The 18299-nt window shown below is 34.7% G+C and overlaps 2 protein-coding genes across 2 annotated transcripts; both read left to right on the top strand.

Moving 5' to 3' along the window:
- Window positions 1-2602: 2602 nt before the first annotated feature.
- Window positions 2603-4179, top strand: LOC125862788 (galactolipase DONGLE, chloroplastic-like). The gene is made up of 3 exons (XM_049542913.1): window positions 2603-2667; window positions 2904-3681; window positions 3742-4179. The coding sequence occupies exons 1-3, from the start codon at window positions 2603-2605 to the stop codon at window positions 4177-4179; spliced, it is 1281 nt and encodes a 426-aa protein (XP_049398870.1).
- Window positions 4180-7354: 3175 nt separating this feature from the next.
- On the top strand, window positions 7355-17316 carry LOC125861214 (clathrin interactor EPSIN 2-like). Its single transcript, XM_049541159.1, has 13 exons — window positions 7355-7508; window positions 8185-8260; window positions 8587-8638; window positions 11071-11150; window positions 11243-11321; window positions 11544-11627; window positions 11735-11880; window positions 13309-13671; window positions 14040-14135; window positions 14219-14448; window positions 15330-15532; window positions 15644-16601; window positions 16678-17316. The coding sequence occupies exons 2-13, from the start codon at window positions 8226-8228 to the stop codon at window positions 17148-17150; spliced, it is 2799 nt and encodes a 932-aa protein (XP_049397116.1). The 5' UTR covers window positions 7355-7508; window positions 8185-8225; the 3' UTR covers window positions 17151-17316.
- The last annotated feature ends 983 nt before the right edge of the window (window positions 17317-18299 follow it).

Here is an 18299-nt window from a genome sequence, read left to right as displayed (position 1 = left end):
AAACTTCTTTAGAAACTTGCTATATATTTAGAAACCTGTCAATACGTCTCTCCAACTCCTTTCATCATTTCACCCTCTGTCATAAGTGTCAACATATACCTCATAATTAGGAACTCAATGTTCCCACCACCTGATTAGTGATCGAGAATATCCAACTCTCATACTAGCTATATTTGTCATAATCAAAGCCCATAGTATGTATTGTGTGCTTTGACCCGACTGATTACCGAAAAGATTTATCTCTTGAATATATATAACATCATCAAATAGAAAACACACGTACCACATAAACTTATGATATGTTTTATATAATTTTTTACCTTTTCACCTCCGCTCATTTGAGATTTCTTTAAAATTCCATGAAAATATCAATTTTTTTCATAATTTTATTTTCGTCAATCGATCTTCAGTCACGTGAGTCACATGAGACAGTAAATGCAAATTTTACGTGAATTATCACATATAATCAATTGTGGAATCTATTAGCAAAATACATCACTTTTTGTCTAATTGATTTCCGTGAAAATGGGAGAAATACAAAACTTTTTTTCATAACTTCCTTTGATAAATATAATAGAGGAATGAAAAAAAAGAAAGATACAAAAAAAATCTAATGAAAAGAACTAAATGTATACAATTGCATGCTTTGCTTGTTCAATCTAAACTAGAGAGTATTCATATTTGTTCCATAGAAAAAGTTCACAAAGCAAAAAAAAGAAAAGAAATTAGAAAGGTCTAAATTCAACATAGAAATTGCTAATAAAAAATTATCCTATTAAATCTACTTGCACTACGATAAAAATAACTTTTAGCGGCAATAAATAAACACATTAATAACGAGTGCTAAAATCTTTACCGGCATTAGTTAAGTGACATTAGATTCAGTGTCGCTAAAGGTTTTAGGGACATATACAAAGAGTGTTAATTGCCGCTAAAAATACATATTTAGCAGCAATTAAACTATTACCGTTAATTAATTACCACTAAAGATCATTTTTGATGTAGTGTTGTTCATATAAATAAATAGATGTAGAATATAAAATTGATCGTCAAAATTATGATTTAAAATATTTTTTGCATCGATACTCATTATCACTCTAATAAAAGTTTTTCTTATGTAAATATAAATTTAAAAGTTTATTTGCCCTATTCTACACTTCTTTATTTTATGATGAAAGAGAACTCGATCGAACCCCCTTAATTGAATATGGCTCACATGCCTCCGTTCAGACTTGGAAATTGAATTCTATTTCGTAAGAGCGTTTAAGCCTCATATAATGATGAATCTAAAATACTTCGTAACATGAATTTAGAATATAAAGAAGTAAACAGACTAACAAAACAATAAAATTCAACTGTATATATTACTTTACAATTTAATAATATGACCTACTTTTTATTCATATGACTGTGATCATCATTTATTGGTAACAAGTTGTATTTATAATATCTAATTAATTGCCAACAAGATGACTCTGCGATAACTTACCTACTAACTAGAAAGTCCTTATGTGTATATATATGTTGCATAAATTTATAGACCTAACTCATTGGTAATCTCTTAAAGCTGACATCAATTTTCATTTAGACATCTTAACTAAGTTTTGTTTATTTTAGACATCTTATGTCATATTGCATCGTGTCATTTAACATTTTTTTAACAATAAGTCAAATATATAAGGTCGCCGATGACGTGTCGAAGTGGCAAATTAAATAAAAACATGTGGTATGTATATTAAAAATAATATTTTAGTAGAAAGAAGTAGCCAATGACTAAATGACATGTGGAATTTTTACACAGAAAAAAAATAGAAAAATAAAATAACCCAACCCGACCCAAATCATCTTCTCCGCCCCACCCAACCAGATCGTCTTCTCCGCTCTTCCCCCACCCACCCAATGTCTTCCCCACCTCTACCCACCCTAACCCCAATCCATTCCCCACCCATATTGTCTTCTCCACTCCTCTCCCACCCCATCTATTGTCTTTTTCAAGATTTGATTGAAGTGACTAGTCATGCTGGACACTATCCTAAAAAATTATTTCGTGAAATATTTCCTCAAGATTAAATAAACATTCCCCTATCTTAAATAGAGGATACATGAATCATCAAATTAATTATCACCAACAAGTTATTAGTGGAAACACAGAATAATAAAGCCAAAATAACTACTTAAAATAACCATAAGAAAATAAAACATGAAAAGGTGAGATCCTGCAGAAAGTTGGTCTTTTCACAATTTCCTAAAAGAAAAAATGAGAGGATTTATAGTGGTAGAAGAAAATGGTATCATGACAAGTGGTTTTGCCATTTGTCCAAATTCTTACATGCAAAGAGACATTTGGATGTAAAGGTCTTAAGAGATGAAGTAAAAATCTTATCTTAACAAAAGTAATTACTACTTCATTTTTCCAAGTTATTTTTTCCAATACATCTTAATTATTTTGACTTCGTAAATACACTTTAAAAATCAATTCATTTGAAATAAAACAAATAAATTAGTAACTATACTAAAAGCTAACCGACCACTTTAATTTAATTATCATATATTATAGAAATTAGAATTCCCAATATTTTCCAGTCAAAATTCCAAGCCAAACATGCCTTTATTCCCCCACCCCCCCTTTAGCTTATCCACACCGGCCGTGGCATCACACACATCTCAAATATATATACACATATACACACCATATATGAATCAAGAAAATCCATATACACCTCTCTCAATTTCTCTCTTACTCTTTCGCTTCGTTTCTTCAAATATCTTTAATCATCTAGTATTCGAAACTCTCAACTTATTTTCATGTTACCAAATCCAACTATGAAAATATCTACATTTTCATGTGAGTTTCTACCTAAGTCATGTTTGGTCAAAGGAAATGAGGTGAAATTAGCTACATCAAGATTGATACTATTGGCTTCTACTATGCCTACATTTAGTCATAGTAATATTAGTAGTAACATTATTAATACTACTAATAATAATAAATTGGCTACCATGTGGAGAGAAATTCAAGGATCAAGAAATTGGGAAAATTTAGTGAATCCATTGGATACACTTCTACAAGAGGAGATTATTAGGTATGGTGAATTTGTTGTTGCATGTTACAATGCATTTGATCTTGATCCAAATTCAAAAAGATACTTGAATTGTAAGTATGGAAAAAATAGTATGTTGAGTGAAGTTGGGTTAGGAAAATCAGGCTATCAAATAACAAAGTACATTTATGCCACTACAAACATCAATGTTTTATCAATTGGTCAAAATTCTTCATCATCATCATCTAGTGGAAGATGGATTGGTTATGTTGCAATTTCAAGTGATGAAGAAACTAAAAGATTGGGCAGGAGAGATGTGCTCATCACATTTCGAGGAACGGTTACTAATCCTGAATGGATAGCAAATTTGATGAGCACATTATCTCCTGCCCGTCTTGATCCTAGTAATCTCAGGCCTGAGGTTAAGGTTGAAGCTGGATTTTTGAGTTTGTATACCTCGAATGAGGGTGAAAGGTTTGGCCTAAGAAGTTGTCGTGAACAATTACTCTCTGAGATAGGGAGAGTAATAAATATGTATAAAAACGAAGAAATGAGTATAACTATTGGTGGACATAGCATGGGGAGTGCATTGGCCCTTTTGCTAGCCTATGACATCGCGGAGCTAGGGTTGAACAAAAATGCAACCATAACAAGACGTGATCAACTATATGAATCATCAGTATCACAGTCAGTATCAGAGTCAGAAAGTAACAACATATCAATTACAGTATTTTCTTTTGGAGGTCCTAGAGTTGGTAACTCGGGGTTTAAGGAAAGATGTGAAGAGTTAGGTGTAAAAGTATTGAGAATCGTCAACGTGAATGACCCTATCACAAAACTTCCTGGAGTTCTTCTGAACGAAAACTTTAGGGTTTTTGGTGGGAGATACGAGGTACCCTGGAGTTGTTCATGTTATGCTCATGTTGGAGTTGAAATCTTGTTAGATTTCTTCAACATGCAAAATCCTTCATGTGTACATGACTTAGGAACTTATCTCAATTTGCTCAAAAGTCATCATCATCACAAGAACTTGCAAGTTCAAAGGGAAGAAGAAGAAGACATTGATTTCTTTAATATAGCAAAGGAGTTTTTCCTTTCAATACTTTACTATGGAGAATTTTTGCCATTCATTTGGTGATGTTGACTAAAACTTAATCTCAACTTTCCTCAAAAGTAGTGCAAAATTCGTATTTTTTCTAGAGAATCTCTTAATTGTATCATAGAAACTAGAAAGAATTCGTTCTGGTAATTGATTATGTATTCAAGATAGGCTATTTCGTCCTATCTTTCCAATTTCTCAGTCCTAACATCGTTCGAAGCCTAACATCCTTGCCAGCTTTGGATCTAGAATATACATAGAGTGGTGTCAACATAAGATAAAATTGACGTGTAACAACTTTCCATCAAGCTAGGTAACATGATAAATAGAGCAAGAACTTGTTATAACTAATTAAGCTATATAAATAGTATTAAGAAAAAATATATATCGTCAGCATATATAATTTAAATTTTTATTAATAATATGAAGTTTTACGACAAAATTACTTTTTTCTCGTAACAAATCAATATAAATCAAGAATATTACAAAATCAAGATTCTCTAATGTGTAAAGATTTGAACTTTTTTTTTCTAGTTCAATTTATTTAATTCTTTCCAACATTGTGGGAGGATGAAATAATTTAAATTTTGCATTTTTACAATTACCCCAATTGAGTTACAAGATCTTTAAACTTAGAAAACATTAATAAAAAGAATAATTAGAGTGCGGATTACACTGACTATATTATTATTGTTGTGAAATTTAATATTCTTTTATTCTTTTTAGATGTAACACTTCTTTTTTTTGTTGATATTTTCCCTATATAGTTCATACTTCACTTATAGAATTTCACTGAATATATTGTTATTGCACCCAAAATTTAGCGACAGCGACATTACAACAATAAAATCCAAAAACATGAAGCCAAATCCCCCCCAAAAAAAGAAATAAAATCACCGACAACTCAATCTGGATGGGGAGTGGGGGTGTAGTCTGGGTTGGTGGAAGTAATTAATTAGTTTTCTACTTTAATTAAGAAAATTATTGTTTAAATTTTTAACCAATTTATTTTTCGATTAAACATGAAAAAAGATGAAAATATTTTATTTTATTACTAAAAAATAATTTCATATGTACCAAACACCAGTCACATCAATCCTTACCCTTTGTTTTTCCTTACATGTTTTTTTATTTTGCTCATAAAGACTATATATATGAAAAACACATTAAAAAATGTTATATTAATCTAATGTCAATTTGTATTTTAAATTTATATCCACTTGTTTTTCATGTTCCAATTAGAGTCGAAGATCACGTCAATAATATAGATGACTATAAAGTGTGGAATTTTTTTGAATTAATATTATTTTTAAATAAATCAATCGTTGAAAATATATGCGACTGAATCTAAATTCGAGAGTATATGTTACTTTAAAATAAGGGACATAGAGCTTTTAAAAAGGAATAACATAGATATGATTTACATCACTTTTCCTTCCATGTTAAGTTTCTTTTTTATTGTCTTTTTTTTATTAACCACCACCATCTAATTAAGTTAATTCTATATTCCATTTGCTTTTCAATATCCTCTATTTATTTACTATTTATATTATATTAGGTCAATTAAATAAACCATTCCATTAAATAAATAATATGTGTTTGCATGTACAATTTAAAGATTATCTAGTTTTTGGACTAAATTGTTTTGAAATTATAATTCATGGATAAATTTAGTTCATCTAAAAAGTCTGGATAAAATTAGTTCCAAATTAGATGGAGTAAACTAAGGTAAAATCTCCAAGAATTTATATTATCAACTAAATAAATGAAATTTGTTTTAAACTTAATTCTGTGATATACCATCTTATTGCACATATCGAACGACCTTTCAATACTTAGCTATAGTTAATTAACATACATTCTCGCCTCATTAAATTATTTAACTATAATAAATCCATAAAGGTTTGATATAAAAGTATATAACTTCTTATTAGATTGAGATATTTCAAATTAAATAGTCCATTTATTAAACCCAATTAATGTTATTGACTTAATTTACGTTAGGGAGTTGTTAAAGAAGGATAGAATTAAACTATAGTAGATGTAAATACTATTTAATATTTATTATTAGTAATTGTGTATTAATATTTGTAAATGACTATAAAAAAGCACAATTAATGTGCAAAAAAAAAACTTTTTCTTCATCATAAATATAGGATATATAATTCAAAAAATTGAACTTGCCAAAATAGAATAGTCATGTCTCACTCCTTTTGTCTTTAATCAAAACAATAAATATAAACTTAATTGGATTGTTAGTGGTTAAGCTTATTCACAAAACATAAATGTAACAACAATAGAGTGTACAAAGATTTTATTTTTATATTAATAATTATAAACTTTGTTTTCGATAAATCTTTAATTAAAAAAAATACAAACACAATATTTATAAAAACATAAATAGTAGCAATAACACGATAATAAAAAAATGGAGCTGCAAGTGACTTCAAGTAATAAAAGAAAAGTAAGAATAAGAAATAAGTACAAGTCAAACAATAAACAAATCAGAAATAATACTATTACTGCCAATAGGAAAAACAAGTTTGAAACTATTTATTACTAGTATTCTTTTAGAATTCTCGACCTCCATACCCTTCTATTTAATATCATATTCGTAATAATCTGAAAGCTTGTCGTGTATAGCCTCATCATCTTTCCACCATGTTTTTTTTAGACATACCTCTATTTTTACTCATACCCTTCAATGCCAATCACTCACTCCGCCTTACTAGGGCATCATCTTCTATGACAAGTTCGAACCGTTTCACAAATACAAAAACAAAAATACGAGGAAGAAAACCATCAAAAAAGGAAAAAAAGAAGAAATAAGTAGAAGTTAGGAAATCAAATCAAGACACAAATTTGAATTTAGTCAGATTTTAATGTGCGTATCAAATATAGGATAAGATATATTTCCTTTTTGGTCCATATTCAATATATTCCATCCCTATTTACGTGGCACAGTTCGAATTTTAAAAGTGAAACAATTTAATTTTAATCGTAAATTCAATTATGAAATCTTTAATTTGTTTTGAAATAAAGTTTATATATGTGAAAATTACATATTAATAATTCAAGACATAAAATAAATTTCTAGAAAAATCAGGATAAAAAATATCTTATTTAAATTTTAAAACTTGTTACGTGCTGAATTCGTGCCAGATAAATTGAGACGGAGAGAATATATAGTAGTAATATTCCTGCGTGTAAGGTGCGCTGTCTTTGCTCTTTCCTTTACACCCTCCTTTTCTCCATTCTCTCTCTCTGTCTTCAACAATCGACAGCTCCTCTCTCTCTGTTTCTCAATTTTTTCCTCTGTATATCTCTCCCCTTCTCTCTCTACATCTTCACATCTCAGATCTGATCAGGTTCGATCTCATATTCATTCAATTGGATCTTTTCATTTGGTATTTTTCGATCAATTTTGTTAATTTCCGTAATCAATTACTATGTTTTTGATGTGATTTGGATTTAGATCTGTAAATTGAGCTATTTAGTTGATTTATTGAAATGGGTTTAGCTCACATTTGTGAGTTTTTGTGTAATTTAGATTATGTTTGTTCCCGCTGATTTGAATTGTTTATGAAATGAAAGTGTGAAATTATGTTGGCACCTGAATTATGTTTATTTTTTGTTTTGAAATTCTGGGTTTATGGTTGTTGAGTGCTTTGTGTATGTTTTTCCGCAAAATGGGGTTTTTTTTGGAATTGTTGTGATTGTTAATTCTGAATATTTAGGTCAATGGAATTCTGGGTTTATGCTTGTTGAGTGGTTTGTTTATGATTTTACGCAAAATGGGATTTTTGAAATTGTTGGGAATTTTAATTCATGGAAATAAATGTAGACTAAAAAGAACATTTTGTATAGTTGATCCTTAAGTAATTTGAGATTGAGGTGTAGTTGGTTGATTGATTTATCATGCCAATATAGAAGGATTCATTTGGTTCTTGGTGTTATGCTGAAAAGTGAATTAATTGAATGTGTTCGGTGATAGGAATAGGATAAGGGGCACGTGGATATAATCGGTTTTGTTTGTTTCTACAGACATCACTTGAGTAATTGGGGGCTAAGAATACAATATCCAAATGAAGAAAGCATTTGATCAAACCGTGCGGGACCTGTAAGTTTTTTGCCAATTCAAATCTTACACTTTTCGAAGTTACTGGCGTAGAAATATCTCTGCCAGACTAGTTACTTGGCGTTTTTCATATCTCTATCTGCGAATTTTCGTAATGTATGGAGAAAATAGCATGTGATTGATTTTGTAGATGTTTAGTCTTTAATTTGCTATGTTGTTCCGACTCTTTAAAAATACCGCAGCACCCATGTTGGATCCTCAAACACGAACCCGACGGTATTATTGAAGAGTCCAAGCAATATAGTTGATTTTTTCATTTTGAATCTTTTGTTTATATGCCATTTGTTGCTTTCACTTTTTCCTTGCAGCAAGAGAGGGGTGAATAAAAAGGTTCTTAAAGTCCCTTCAATAGAACAAAAAGTAAGTTCTATTTGTCCATCTCTTTATTATTTTTGTGTACTTTTTGTCAGTGCAATGTATTTCATATTCCGGCAGTGCCAAAATATATTGTTTTAAGCAAAAGTTAGAGACTTTATTTAACTGAGGTCAATCTAGGACAGGGATAGACCTACGTCAACATAATCCCACTTTTGAAACACTTAGATAAGTACATGTACTATAATGTAGTATGTACACTGATTCAAAATTAAGAATACTTCAAATCTTTCATGTGAGGCTCGAGGTTGCAACTAACTACTTTGGAGGCAAAGAGTGCACAACCTACACGTTGAAGAAGTGCATTTTGATTCCGATCCTTTGAGAAATGTTTATTAAAGATGTATGCAAAGCAACATCATAAGCCTCTGGAAATATAAAAGAAGAAATCATGGGGAGTAACTACAAAAAAGAGATGGTCAAAACCTTTTTATCAAAGAGATGTTCCAAGGTGAAGAACTAATATAGATATTAGATAGTCCTATTGGCCTCTCTCATAGATAGACTTTGAGTTTGCTTTATTGATTCATGGAATAGAGGTTATGGCTTTGAAAGAGACTCACACACTTGTGTTTGCTGAAGAGCTATGTTGCTCGTACTCTCCAAAAATGCTGCTGCACCCCGTGTCGGATCCTCCAAAAGTACACTATTTTTGGAGGATCCAACATGCACCCGTTGGCATTTTTGAAGAGTCTGGGCAACATAGCTGAGGAGGCATGTTGCCTGGAGCTGAGTGTCATGCCTTGATTCAAGTAGAGCATATTGTTTTTGAAGTGCTTGTTCTAGTTATTCACCAAACATACCTAGTCACCATAGCTAGCCTTTCTTGTGAGACGATTCTCTTTTTTCTGAAACTGTGTTTTTTTTTTGAAACTGTGAGACGATTCTCTTTTATGCCACTTAAATAATGTGAATAGCTTTAACAGTATTAAAACCATGAGTGCTTGGCTGCTTGCTCTCTTCTTGCCAATAGTAGTAAAGATACGGCAGTATCAAATCTGTTTTGAGTTCATGGAACACATATTGATATAATGATATGATATAAGGAGAAGGAAAAGATCTTCACATAACTTGAGTCTTCTGCAATAATTGACTCTTCCTTGTAGTTCCAGCATTGGTAGTCGTTCTGGTTTGTGGTTGTGTTTAAGTTATTTTATTTTTTTTGAAACTGGTAACTTTGTATTCCTCAGCATTAAGGGATATGCTGGCCACCTCCAAAAGTGTTAGTTACATAGAAAAACCAACAATAAAAGAAAACAGGACTACTTACAAAGCTCCTATGAAATCCACTAGTTGAATTTCTTCTTCTATGTTCATTTCTTTACACCAAAAACCTAAAGTGGTAATTACTTTCCACTTAATCTTCTCTATAGTGCATTCTTTACCTACAAAAATTCTCTGATTTCTCTCCTTCCAAATGATCCACCAGATACACTCCACCACCTCCTCTAGCTCTTACTACCTCCCCTTCTGACCCAACAACTTAGTAGGTCTGCTGTATGTTCTGGCATAATCCAATTTAGGCTAGCTAAATTGGTGAAAAGAGCCCATACAAGTGTTGTTACTTTGCAGTGGAGGAACAGATGATTGTTGGTTTCTAGAGTCTCTTTACAAAGATAACATCTTGAGGCAATAATTTTTCCCCTCTTTTGAAGTTTATCATGTGTCAGGCAAGCCCTCCTAGTTACCAACCAAGTGAAACACTTCACCTTAATAGGGGCTACAATCTTCCATATAGCACTCCATGGCCCTGATTTCTTCCCCGCAATTGTGGCTAGATCCCTTTTATACATTATGTTCACATAGAATTGACCATCAGTATGATGCCTCCATAGCAATTTATCTGTTTCCAGATTTGTGCCAGGAAAATCGCCAATCAAAGCTAGCATATCCGATACCTACTCTATTTCCCAATCATTAAGAAATCTCATAAAGAGCAAATTCCATCCTTGTGGAGGCCAAACCTCTTGTATTTTCCTGTCAGGATTCAGGCAAATGGAAAACAACTCAGGGAATAAATTTGCCAAGGACCCTTGACCAGTCCAGTCTTCCTTCCAAAACAAAGCCTTATTCCCTCGATCAACCTTTATCCTTACATTGTCTCTGAAAGCCGGCCATAGGTTTAAGTTATTTTTCTTTACTCAGGTTTCTTACCTTATGGAATGTAAGGTTATTCCAGTGCCGCCCTAACGCCCCCAACAAGCCTAATTGCATGCACATATTTTTTTTGTTTGCTGCTGAATAAGTGTTCAAAGTGGACACATGAAAATCTCACTTCTCCTCTCTTTGGCGGACCTCGTCTTCAATATTTTTGGTGTTCAATATGTTAGATGGTAGAAGGGAAGTTTTCAAATGAGTAGAAGGTCAAGATACTGTTCTCGATGATTTGATTATCTTTCTATTTGGTTTCCTTGAAGGTTCTAGATGCAACTAGCAATGAGCCCTGGGGTCCCCATGGATCACTTCTTGCAGATATTGCTCAGGCTTCAAGGAACTAGTAAGCTTAAGTCATCTTAGTTGATATATATAAAATTTTATTTTAATTTATTTATTATCTATATGTGAGATTCATTTTTTGAAATTTTGCAGTCATGAGTACCAAATGATTATGTCTGTGGTCTGGAAGCGTATCAATGATACTGGAAAAAATTGGCGTCATGTTTACAAGGTTTGTGCTGCTTGAATTTGCTTACTCTTTCTAGCTAAGTTTGGACTTATTATGTCTGATCATGTTTCTTGAATCTTTCTCTGTTCAAGGTTACCCTCTGCCCTCTTTGTTAGACAAAGATACACACAACATGCTTGCTTGCTTTCATGCATTTTAATAAAAACTAGATGCAAAAGTGCTTCACTATAAATCCTGTATCTAATGTTTGACTCTGAATTTCAGGGTTTAACTGTTTTGGAATATTTGGTTGCCCATGGGTCTGAACGTGTCGTGGATGATATACGGGAACATGCTTACCAAATATCTGTAAGTTTCTTCATTCTTGTTAAATTTTTAGTCGTACGAGATATTTTGCCAAATTGTAGAATCTGGGGAAAATAATTAAGTACTGTCTTCATCTTCTCTTTGCCCAGACACTGTCTGATTTTCAATATATCGACTCCAGTGGGAGAGACCAGGGAAGCAATGTCAGAAAGAAATCTCAGAGCCTTGTGGTTCTTGTTAATGATAAGGAGAGAATTCAGGAAGTTCGCCAAAAGGCAGCTTCTAATAGGGACAAGTAAGTGTAACTCATTTCAGTTGGTTTTCTACAAAAAATCTGCTTCAGTCATGCATGTAGTTCTGCCACAACTAGGAATTCTAGACTTCACATTTCTCACTTCCCCTCCCTTCCCCTCCCCTCCTCCATGTGGTGTTGTCAAACAGCTGCTTGATATGCTCTTTAACCCTGCACCTGAGATGCAGCTCAGGCTAGGAGCTTGGCTCAACAAAACCTTCAAGTGGGGCTCTTGATCTTCGCTTAAAGGGCATCAGTAGTTAAAATCACTGTCAAAATAATATTTTAATTTGCATACAATATCATTGTTGTTTGTTTTTGAATTTGTCTCGTGTAAAATTATTTTCTTATTTTTTCCACTGAGGTGTGCTTTCATTGCATTTTTCTGCACAAAGCCCCAACAAGCAAAGGTGTCTTCTTGCGCTTTTCGCCTTCGACAAACCACACCCCTTCCCCCAACAAAAAGATTTTTAAAAAATATGAAGGAGTTGTACTTCATCCCCTTTGCATTCCTTTTTTAAGACTACATCTTACTTTATTTGCCAGCATGATATTCTATATTCTCTCCCTAGTTAACTTTATTGGTTAAAAATTGTTTCTGTACTTCGATTTACTGGCCCCGGTTCCAATGAGTTCCTTGGTTCAAGTGAGATTGTCTTGACATAAAACAGTGTATGAGGATGTCTACGTTTTCGATGGTGTCTTTAATTCAAACCAACATATATTACTAAAATAAGATTTTCTCAAGCTTTCTATATTTGAGGGGAAACATCTGTCTAATGTCTACATGCTATGTATGCTCAAGCATGTGAATATTTGGGAATGCCTTAACTCAAGCGTGCCATTATCTGAAAAATAAGATTTTTTCACAAGCTACTTGTGCACCCAGCTGTCTGTACTCAATATATGTCTTTGTATGATGTCCTGTTTATATAAGTACCTCTGTTTTCTGATGTACCCATTGAGAGTTAACTGGTCCCTTTTGGAAAGTGAGTTGAATGATATTTCACATATTAATGAGTCTTGCCTAGTACTTGAATTTGCCTATCAGATATCATTAGCATCAACATTTTAGAAGTGTATTTCTACAAGCTTTGTCTGTTATTAAGGGATGAAAAGAATTTCTGGTACTTCTCAAAAGGGAGAGTATTAAAATCAACTTGTTAAAAAGCTCAAGTTCTAGCTATCTGTATTTAGGGACATCACAAATATTATGAAGTCGACATTCATTTCAAAGTGCTCATCTTTTATAGTATAAGGAATTAATTTCTTGTAGATACAATAGTATCACAAAAAATTAGCTATACCTATGACTGTTCTAAGCTATACGAATGACTATGTTCTGATGACAACCGTAGCCATTTAATTTCTAATTTTATTGGTACTGTCTACAAAGCTAATGTGTTCTGACAAATTTTATCATCTTGATAGATTCCGCAACACGTCAGCTGGCGGTATGTATCGTCCTGGTTCACAATCAGGTTCAGGAGGATATGGTGACAGATTTGATGAGGATCGGTATGGAGGAAGAGATGAAGAAAGAAATGGTTATGGGAGGGAAAGGGAATGGGGCTACAGAGATGAAGAAAAAAATGGCAGATATGGAGACTCAAACAGCCGTGATGGGGATCGCTATGGTAGAGATTATGATGACAGCAGCCGAGATGGAAACAAGGATGATGATTATCGTGGAAGAGGTCGGAGCACTGATGATTATAATTATGGATCAAGAAGTAGAAGTTCTGACCGGTACAGGGATCACACCAATGATGACGATGGTCAATATTCTTCTAGGTTTGTCTTCTCACCTTTTGTTTAAATAAGGGCATGATTTTTGTAATTTGTTACTAGTTAGATGATTCTAATAGAAATGAATAAAATTCTGCAAACCAGGGTATTTTCTGTTGCCATTACTCTGAAATTAATGTGTATTATCTCTGCACATTTATTAAGTTTTTGATCCTTGCCCGTGACATTAGTTTGATCATCATGACCAACAAAGGAAGTGGTGCTAGGGCTGAGGCTCGTTCTCAGGATGGATGGTGTTATTATTGTGCTCTAATAGTTAATCTAATATAATTTCGTCATTAAGTATTGTTTTATAGAAAATGGTCTTATTTGTTTGCCAAGGTTTACATTTTTGATTCAACTGTTGTGAGTAGGCCGCTTGAAAGGAGGTTTTCTGAGCAGAACCTTAGTGCACCTCCTAGTTATGAGGAAGCTGTTGGTGGTTCACGCAGCCCAACACATAGTGAAAGGTAATAGTTGTGAAAAAGGATCCTTTTTTCCCCATTTATTTCCTTGAAATTTTTATATTGATGTTATAATCATATCTCAAAAGGGATGTAGAAACTTCTTCAGCATCTGCGCCCAAATCTTCTTCTCCTCATGCCAGTGCCAGTCCGAGCCCAGCTACTGTGCCAGCTCCTGCACCAACTGCTGCTCCACCACCAGCTCCAGCGACAGCTACTGCTTCACCACCATCTCCAGCAGCAGCCCCTGCCCCACCACCAGAAAACACGGTTGCTGAGAGTTTTGATGAATTTGATCCCCGTGCATCTTTTACAGCAGGTAAAACAACCCTCACTAAGGAGCAACTGCCAAATTAGTGCTTGATGTTTGAGGCGATACTGGTTTTCCATAGTGTCTTCAGTAACTAGATTTCCTTGGATGTGGTATTTTGAGAAAGTAACTTGCACTTTATCTGCCGGTCAAATCATGCTGCAGGAAATGTTGCTTGATTGAATAAACAATTGGGACCAACCAAACTCTAAAAGTTGTGATTTTGTTCAAAGTAATAGAAAATTCATGTGTTAAAATATTTTTGGTAGAGGTGGCTGAAGTTGGAAATTGCAAGTTTGTTATGGAAAGGAAAATTAAAATACACAGGATGTTTTTAGACATAGGCTGTGTTGGTACAGGTATAACTTGTGTATTCTATTAAGATAGTCCCTCTTTTTGCATAAGGAGAATTATGACAGTATATATCTTTTTACGACCCACCTTTTCACTCAATTTCTGTTCCTTAGAAACCAAAATCAACGTATGCCCACTTCATTTACATGCACCTTTTATCTTCTCATCTTAATAAAGCCCTGTCAGTCTTTAACTTGAGTTCTGTCAGCAGAAAAAGAATCTTATTTGAGGATACCCTCTGCAAAGAGCCTTAATGCATAATTTATTTCTGTAATACCAAACTGAAGTTTGCATTGGAACTCTGAGTGACTTTAAGGATCAATGTCCTCTATTGTGTATGTATATAAACTAATTTCATCAGTAATGAGCACAAGATTGTAAGGTGTTACCAGCAATTTGATGAAAGATCCTCAGATTTCCTTTATAGAGCACAAGCAAATTGCTCTGTTGTGTATTCAAGCTAATTTCATTAGTACTTCAAACAAGATGATTTGTTTACCATTCTAATGCAAGTAACTTTTCTCCTGTATGAGCAGCGCCCCCAGTTCCAGCAAATGGTCCTGTGTCAACTACTTCTGGTGGCGAAATGGATTTACTTGGTTCCTTGTGTGATCCGTTCTCCAATGCATTAGCCCTTGTACCGGCAGCTTCGAGTGCCTCTGAGGTTAATCCATCTGGGACCACTGGTACTGAGACCACGTTTGGGGAAGCATCATCAGTATCTACTGGTTCTAACCAGGTGGATAAACCAATACATTTGATGTCTTAACCATCTGTTTTGTGTTGCAACATATACGATTCTTCCCTTCCACAATTTACTTACTGAATGAAATATGTGCTTTTCTTGCAGATGTTCGAGGATCCTTTTGGTGATGGTCCTTTCAGGGCTATGACCTCGAATAACATGCAAACTCATCTGCAGAACACTACTCCATCTTTCCATCCTAATCCAAATCAAAGCCCTGAGCTTCCTCAATCAGCCCCTCAGGGTGCTGAGGTCTCAAATGCAACATATAGTCAGTTTGCTTCTACTAATATGCAATATGCTCAGCAGGAGCTGTCCACCTCGAACCAGGAGATCGATATACTGGCTGATATTCTCCCACCATCTGGTCCTTCACCTCCTGGTGATCATGCAATCCCAAGTGTCCAACCTGCAACACAGACAGGTTTTGAGTCGTATGGTGGACCAACTACACAACAGACAGGTTACATGCCACCTCCTGGCCAGGCTGGAGCACTGACAGTTTTTGCAGCTCAACCTGGCCAACAGTCTCCACAAACCATTTTCCCAATTCAAGGTCAAACTGCATCTCCAGTGGGCTTTTCTGGTCAAGCAAACAATTCTCCATCTTATGGAGGCTACCCAGCTCAACCTGGTCAAGCATCACAGTCTGGTTTTGGACCCACAGGTGGTCAACCCACGTCTGGTTTCCAACCTGCAGCAGGTTACTTTCCACAGTCTGGTTATCAGATTCCCGCCGGCTCCTCTGTGCAGAGCAATGCCAATGCTGGAGGTTACAACACAGGATTAGGATCTACAGGTCCATTTGGTAGCCAAATGGGTCAAACATCTGCTGGACAACCCTACCTTTCACAGCCAACTGGTGCAACTCACATGCCATCACAAATGCATGTTCAATCTTCACAAATTCAAACAAGTAATGCTCTAGTGCTGACACAAACTACTCCAGCTGCAACAGCTCTTGTCGCCAACACCCAACCAGCCAAAGACAAATTCGAGACGAAGTCTACCGTTTGGGCAGATACATTGAGCCGTGGACTGGTCAATTTGAACATTTCTGGATGTAAGTGTTTTCTTTTGTGATCTATTTGAATATCTTTTCTTTGTTCCCTTGTCACATTGCAATTTTTGTTATGCAGCTAAAACAAATCCATTAGCTGATATCGGAGTTGATTTTGATGCTATTAATCGCAAGGAGAAAAGGATGGAGAAACCCAGTACAACCCCCGTGATCTCTACTATTAACATGGGCAAAGCAATGGGTTCAGGTACCGGAGTTGGCCGAGCTGGTGCAGGTGCACTACGGGCTCCATCAAACCCAATGGCTGGTTCTGGTATGGGCATGGGCATGGGTATGGGTATGGCTGGTGGTGGCCCTGCTGGGGGTCCTGGCATGGGAGCATATGGAGGATCGAACCAGCCTTATGGCGGCATGGGGATGAACAGACCTATGAACAACATGGGCATGGGAATGAACATGGGTCAAGGATTTCAGATGCAACAGCCTTCCGGATTCCCCCCTGGACCTGGAGCTCCCATGCAGGGAGGTTACAATCCCCGAATGGGCATGGGTCCCTATGGCCAACAACCATACGGTGGAGGATACCAATGAAATTTAGCCCAATTCTGAAAGTAAGAAACCTTTGTGTCATATTATCCGGAATGTTTTCTAGTCGGTAAGCCTATTGAACTCACCCTCTGTTGTAGAGTTGATACTTTTCGGGTGCCTGTAGTTTTCCATGATAAAAGTTATAGAGGAGAGTATATGTTGATTCCTTCTTCAACGTTGTTCTGCAATTGCATTTCCATTTATCTGGCATTTGGGGTCAAAGATTGCTCACAAGACCCCTCATAATGTTTTGCTGTTGTGCCTTTGTACACACTCGAGGATCACTTGTCTCTGGTGTTCCTCTTTTTGCCACTTGATCCATATATACACGTGTAGAATTTTTTGGACTCGCGATTATTGAAATTGTTCTTGCTGAACTCATGTATTTGATGATTATTCTTGTATCTCTTATTCACTGCTTCTCGTTGCGTATAATTTGTAAGCTACACAATTTTCTTTTAGTTTGATACTTTTCAATGATAAAAAATCAGGTGCAGGTGAATTTCTCTCTTTGTGATTGTGAATATAAGGCAGATGCAGACTATTACTCTGATAAAATATTAAAGGTGACAACCAAGTGTAAAATAAATTGGGGCTATATATGAAGGAATTTGAAAGCAACAAGTTGCTTACACATATAATGCCAATAATATAAAAAGAGAATTTCAAATGATCAAAAGCACAAAGGATGACACAGTGGAAGATTTTGTGGTTTGGACACATGAAGAGATTTATGAATGTGCTAGTAATAAAGATATGATTAGATAGTACTTGACATAATTTTTGTTTATCGAAGACATGACCCCCGAAAGGTTGAGGATTAGAGTAGCTACCTCCTCTCCTCATTATTAGTAAATACTAATTACAAGTATTATTAATTTGCAATCCTGAAGGTCAAACAACCTCTCTACCTCCACAAAAGGTCGGGAACACTCGAGTATACAAATGTATATGATCTAACAGTCGATATTTGAAAACTCGGACTATAAGCAATTTGTCAACATTGAACCCGTATGTCAACTTTACCAGCAAATATATATAAATAAAAAAGCTTAGTGAATCAACTCCAAGCACTCTAGCATTGGATTATTTATTTATTCAACAAACATTTAACTAAGAAGAAAAATATTAATCTAAGTGAAAAGAGTACGC

Source organism: Solanum stenotomum, chromosome 4 (assembly GCF_019186545.1).
Source record: "Solanum stenotomum isolate F172 chromosome 4, ASM1918654v1, whole genome shotgun sequence".
NCBI classification, from domain to species: domain Eukaryota; kingdom Viridiplantae; phylum Streptophyta; class Magnoliopsida; order Solanales; family Solanaceae; genus Solanum; species Solanum stenotomum.
This window is presented reverse-complemented; position numbering and strand designations above follow the sequence as displayed.

Bases quoted from the DNA above. Each gene is read 5' to 3' on its own strand.
- LOC125861214 (XM_049541159.1), top strand. From the start codon at position 8,226: ATGAAGAAAGCATTTGATCAAACCGTGCGGGACCT. The intron at 11,322-11,543 runs GTTTGTGCTGCT...TCTGAATTTCAG, and splicing joins ATTGGCGTCATGTTTACAAG to GGTTTAACTGTTTTGGAATA. The intron at 15,533-15,643 runs GTGGATAAACCA...CTTTTCTTGCAG, and splicing joins TATCTACTGGTTCTAACCAG to ATGTTCGAGGATCCTTTTGG.
- LOC125862788 (XM_049542913.1), top strand. From the start codon at position 2,603: ATGCCTTTATTCCCCCACCCCCCCTTTAGCTTATCCACACCGGCCGTG. The intron at 2,668-2,903 runs AATATATATACA...ATTAGCTACATC, and splicing joins GTGGCATCACACACATCTCA to AAGATTGATACTATTGGCTT. The intron at 3,682-3,741 runs GCAACCATAACA...TCAGTATCAGAG, and splicing joins AGCTAGGGTTGAACAAAAAT to TCAGAAAGTAACAACATATC.